Source organism: Telopea speciosissima, chromosome 11, assembly GCF_018873765.1.
Source record: "Telopea speciosissima isolate NSW1024214 ecotype Mountain lineage chromosome 11, Tspe_v1, whole genome shotgun sequence".
NCBI classification, from domain to species: domain Eukaryota; kingdom Viridiplantae; phylum Streptophyta; class Magnoliopsida; order Proteales; family Proteaceae; genus Telopea; species Telopea speciosissima.
Window position 1 is genome coordinate 16459640 of NC_057926.1, and position 6080 is coordinate 16465719.

Consider the following 6080-nt stretch of genomic DNA (forward strand, 5'->3'; position numbering starts at 1 on the left):
GTTTCTACGAGGATATTTCAGTGACAATACAAACCGCCATACAAAACAGATAAGTCTTATACTTCTGCCCATATTGTAATTTTTCTAACATTCTCTTCATTTCTCATGTTCTTCCATCTCTTATGTAAGATGAGCTCCAGGTAGTTGCGCAAAGTAGGCCGACATTCCATATCTCGCCCCGTTAATATTTGGTTTTCATGTTTTTACTAGATAGTGGGTCCCTCCCCTACTAATGGCCATGTCGAAGGAGGGGGGGGGATGGGAGGGGCTGTGCTGTGTGTTTTTATGCTTTAAGTTTCTGGTGTCTTTCTAGATCCATCTTGTATCTGTGCATCATATTGTTTCTCATATATTCTAATATATATGATCCTTTTTGGAAAGAAAAAAAATGTTGTAAGGATTAAGAACAATTTTTTGATAAGCCAAAAAGTCCTTAATTTAAATCTTCGATCTATTATGTATTTTTGTCTGTTGCGTGTAATAAACAATTTCAGCTTATTTGGACATTCCAACATAAAGTTCACAAGTTCTACCAAAACTAGCAGTGTCATTGTGGGAGAGGAACTAGAACCGAACCAAAACTGACCAACTAAAAATAGAAATCGATTGAAAACGATTATTAATAGGTTGAGTCTGGCTCTGGCCATTAGAGTTATTCATATTTTAGAATTAGGACTAAACCGAAATGATTAACTAGTTATAATCAATCAAGAAACGATTAGGTAGCAACTACAGGAGTTTATATGGGTGTTTAGGTGTTTCACTCAGTATTCATTCTCTTGAGCCAAGCATGTCGCATATTAAAATGAGACATAGACTACACGGGATTTAGATTTCATAGATTGTCTAATTTTGTCATAAATTGTGTATGAGCCCAATATGCTAAAAACTATTTCCTTTGAGTTCTATTGACCGGGATTTTGGTCTTCAAAAAATCGATTAGAAACTGGAACCAAACCATCCCATTATTAATCGGTACTGGTTTCAAGGTTTGGAATTAATTAGTTAAGTGAAACATTTCTGGTCTTGGATCCAAAAAGATGGAACAAATTAACACCCATCCCAATTAACCGAAACTGTCCCAATTGACAATACTAACCTGAACCACAAATTCTATTGGCATTAGACTGAAGCAAAATCCCATACTAAAAGCTATACTCTATTCCCCCCCCCCCCCCCTTCATATTCATGTGAAAATAACGAATTTTATTATGACTAGAGAAAATAAGATCTCATATATCCAAGCAATCATATTACAAAATAACACATCAAAAGCCTCGACAAGAAAATCCAAACCATAAGAAACTTGAGATATGTTGTTCCTATGACAAATGGAAGCTACCAAGAGAGTTACCAATATTAGTTGTACAGTGTAAATACATATACGAAAAGAATCTGAAAAAAAATAAAGGATAAAAGACTTTTTGACAATTGGTCATTGTTTTCCTTTGTATCACACTCCACCAATTGCTCATCAATTTCCATTCTTACTGCTATCGAACCTGCTCATGAAATCCACATATTGCATAGCCACAAAACAACTAAAGTTACTTATAATACTCTTAGGATGAAAACTTTGTTTTTCTAAAAACAAACACTATTTGTAGATTTCAATATTTAATAACAGCAATTGCAACATAACTAACCATGCATCAAATCATAGTTTTTTCAACTCTAGAGAGATGATGATGTATGAATGACAAGGAATAACCTCAGTTTTAAAATCAAAGAAAGAGTAAGAGCACACAATTTTAACCCATTTGAATATATATATATATATATATATATATATATATATATATATATATATATTCAACCAATTAACATGGCATAGGCATTTCTTGCAAAAGTTGTTGATGCCAAGACCATAGTTAGCCATTATCATAAATGCTTGAAAGGCTACTAGGATATGGGATAACAACATTTGTAACAACCTACCTCTGATGCATGATCAAAAACTTTCTTTTTCAAAGTTTTTCCATGTACATTAAGCGGCCAAGACAACACAATAAATACAAAGGTAATAAATCAGAATCACCTTCTAATCAGACATCGTTACTCTATATTGATTGATTCATGCTTCAAGAAAGTTTCCCTTGATTAAATGTAGTTCTCTCACAACATCATTCATTTGCATACGTTCTTTTGGTGATTCCATGGAGCACCGGATTGCAATTTCAATTATTGACATAATGCAATATTGCAATTTATCTGTCCTATGACTAGGACCTTCAGTTTTGTTGATGAAATCCCCTTGAATTTCTTCTCGATGTTCTTGCTTGGGTAGGAGTGTTGGATCTAAAATTTGCATCACATGTACAGGTAAAGCTGCCTTTGCAAAGTTATGTAGATTTAAGTCATCAGTAAACATATGATCTGTTGGCCTTTTTCCTATGAACATTTCCAATAGAAGGATCCCATAGCTAAACACATCCCCTTGTATAGTTGCCCTTCCCCCTATGCCATATTCTGAAATTTAGAAACTTCTCACTGTTAGTATAACAATAAGAGATTTGCATATTTTTTTCACACAATACAAGAAATTAAAGTAAAAAATGTGAAACTTGTGAACACAATATCCAAAAGTAGTAAGTTACATGGTAATTTCTTCAATCTAGGAACCATGATTCTTTTTTATGTTAGAAAGGATCCAATCTAAATTTGATCCAATTAGATACCAGGGTACAATATGTTCATAGTATAACCAATTCTAATTGAAATGAATATGGATAAAACCATGATCCATTCTAAATAGGATAGAAAAATGTGTTGATATACTCAATCAACTATCTTGAACAGGATTTGAATATCCAATAATAGTATATTAACCCTAGTAAACAGGATCTTTAATTAGATCTGAACCCTTTTTTCTAAATCATCATTTGGGTCATGTTTAACACCCTAAAGGGGATTCTGATTAGAATAAACATAAACAACTTAGTAATGGAATTTACCTCTACAGAATCAAAATTTAATATATTAATAATTAAAAATAAAATTTTATAATTTATTTGTTACCTGGAGCAGCATAGCCAATAGATCCTTTTATCCCAATGGTACTAGTAGTCTGGGCTGAACTGTCATCAGGTTCTAAAAGTAGCCTCGCCAAACCAAAATCACCAACATGTGCAATCATATCACTGTCAAGTAGAACATTACTTGGCTTCAAGTCACAATGAACAATTGGCGCATAACAGTGGTAATGAAGGTAATCCAATGCATAAGCGACATCAACTGCGATGTTTAATCTTTGAAGAAGGCTTAAATTCCTTGTATGATTATGCACCTCCATCGGCAGATGCAACCAATCATCGAGACTCCCATTGGACATGAACTCATAAACAAGGGCTTTGAAATCCTTGCCTTTTGAATCAAGACTTGAGCAGGAAGTTAAAATCTTGACAAGATTTCGATGCCGAACATTTTTTAATGCTTTGCATTCAGCCATAAAGCTCTTGTAAATTATTGGATTTTGAAGATTGAGTACCTTGACTGCGACAATGGTTTCATCTTGGTCAATAATCCCTTTGTATACAGAGCCAAAACCACCAGAACCTATGAAATTAGCTGAAGAAAATCCTCCAGTAGCTCGGAAGAGATCTTTGTAAGAAAGCTTTAAGAATTGGTTGCCGATTAATGGTGTAGATGGAGGTTTGCTTCTTGATCTTCTTATCCAAAACAGAGTAAGAGAAGAAGATATAAGAAGAAATCCAACAACCACACCGATTACCGTCAAAACTATTCTAAAAGCATTGGACTTTTCTTGTTTCATATACCCATTGTTTGTGCATGTAGGCAAATGCAACTCTTCAATTCCCCCACAAAGCTTATCATTTCCATTGACCAAAATTGCACTTGCATTTTCAAAGATTCCTTTTGTTGGTACCTCTCCCTCAAGATTATTGAAGGATAAATTTAAACTCCGCAATGCTAAAAGATTTTGTAGATCTTTCGGGATTTGCCCTAATAAGTTGTTGTGTGAGAGATCTAAATCTTGAAGCCCCTTCAAAAGAGTCAAAGATTGAGGAATGGTTCCTTCAAAGAAATTACCCCCTATATAAAGATGTTCCAAACTATTACAATCACCAATGGAGGAAGGGATTTCTCCAGACAACTTGTTTTGGGAGATATCTATTGTAGAAAGACTCTTCAAGTTACCGAGTTCAATTGGTAGGGAACCGACCAGAGAATTAGAAGATAAGTCGAGAGATACTGATAGAGAGGAAATAAGGAAGAGTGGTTTGGGTATTGAGCCTTGGAGGCTATTATTACTAAGGGTTAGGAGCTGCAACTTCTGACAATTTCCAATGCTGGAGGGAATGCTTGCATTCAAGTTGTTGGCATCTAAATGGAGTTCATACAAAAGAGTGATATTGCCTATAGAGGAAGGTATCTGTCCTGAAAGTCTGTTTTCATTCAAGAACAATCTTTGAAGCTTTGAGAGTTTCCCTATAGTAGACGGAATATTACCTTCGAGAAAGTTCTGCTCCATGGCTAATGAGGTTAAGTTGACAAGATTCTCAATCCCAGCAGGAATAATTCCAGATATTTGATTCTCTCCCAAAATAAGTATTGAGAGCTGTGTTGAGAGATTGGCTTTAAAGTTTGGAAGGGGACCCTGAAAACCATTATATTGTAGGTCCAAAAGCTCTAGATGTGTATCATTGAGCAACGAATTTACAAAATCTAAATCATCAGCTTCCCTTGCTCCACATTGATTTTCACCAATAATGAATTGTCGAAGATTTTGAAGATTTCCTAAGTTGTTAGGGATGGGTCCAACAAAATTGTTTCCACCAAGATCAATCACTTGGAGTGTTGAAATATTGGAGATGGAACTTGGAATGCTCCCTGAGAAAAGGTTTTGTCCAATCCCTAGTTTTTTGAGATTTGGAAGAGTGAGGCCTACGTCTCGTGGAAGGCCCCCATGCAGTTGGTTTTGCAGGGCATAAATAGATTCAAGAGATGAGAGATTATACAGAGAGACAGGAAACATTCCAGATAGGTTGCTTCTAGAAAGTGAGAGAAAGTATAAGTTTTTTAGCTGACCAAATGATTCTGGAATGCCCCCTTGGAATTTATTTCCACTCATAGAGATAACTTGGATGGAAGAAATGTTTCCAAAAGAAGCTGGTAATTCTCCTGTTAACCCATTATTATGAATAGAAATTATCTCCAACTTCAACAAAGACGATACTATTTCAACTGGAATCTTCCCGACAAGATTGTTATTGGAGAAGTAAATTTCTCTTAGACGAGTGCAGTTGCCCAAGCTGGTAGGAAGTTCCCCTTCGAGAGTGTTGTTTTGGAAAACAATGACCTGTAGTCGAATCAGATTACCGATTTCTTGGGGGATTTGGCCATGGAAGCTATTGCTTGCAATGTCGAGGAAATGAAGAAAAGTGAGATTCCCAATGGAAGGAGAAATGTTACCTCCCAAGCCCTGACCTTGTAAATCCAAGCTGATCACCCGTTGTTGATGACGATGGCCACATGTGATCCCTACCCAGTTGCAGAAATGGATGGAATCATTCCAAGAACTTAGTGCTCCATACGAATCATCAATTTGTTTCTTAAACTCCAGCAAAGCAAGTCGATCTGTCTCGTTCCATCCTACGATCATCCTTCTACTTGCGGTGACTGATTCTAACAACCTCAATGAGCTCCCAAAGGAGAGAATGAAAACAAGAATAAGTTGAAGTGCCATTAGAATCAAATTTTGAGACGCAAAAGTAGAAACCATGAATGCAATTTAATTTGAGTTGGGGTATACAGAATAACTAATCTATGAATCCTATTTAAAGGAGACCTTAGAAGTCGAGTGTTTACTCTTATTACTTAGACCATTAGTTACGCCGAGTAGATAGAGATGGATTTCATGGCGATATTATAGTTATAGACTTATAGGTGATCACCTCATTGGCAATCATAGGAGACTTGAGTAACCTCTTTTGTCGTTCAATGAAGAAAATTGAGATTCAATTCTGACGTGTTAGACCAAAATCATAGGAGACTTGAGTACCCTCTTTTGTCGTTCAATGAAGAAAATTGAGATTCAATTCTGACGTGTTAGACCAAAA

The 6080-nt window shown here is 35.7% G+C and overlaps 1 protein-coding gene across 1 annotated transcript; it reads right to left on the bottom strand.

Annotated features, from left to right (window-relative positions):
* Positions 1–2074: 2074 nt before the first annotated feature.
* LOC122644826 (probable LRR receptor-like serine/threonine-protein kinase At3g47570) lies at positions 2075–5743 on the bottom strand. The gene is made up of 2 exons (XM_043838207.1): positions 3019–5743; positions 2075–2469 (listed from the first exon to the last, which is right to left on the bottom strand). The coding sequence occupies exons 1-2, from the start codon at positions 5741–5743 to the stop codon at positions 2075–2077; spliced, it is 3120 nt and encodes a 1039-aa protein (XP_043694142.1).
* Positions 5744–6080: the final 337 nt, after the last annotated feature.

Excerpts from the sequence above, each read along its gene's own strand:
- LOC122644826 (XM_043838207.1), bottom strand. The coding sequence starts at position 5,743 with ATGGTTTCTACTTTTGCGTCTCAAAATTTGATTCTAATGGCACTTCAA. Across the intron at positions 2,470-3,018 it reads TATTGGCTATGCTGCTCCAG|AATATGGCATAGGGGGAAGG; the intron begins GTAACAAATAAA and ends TCTAAATTTCAG.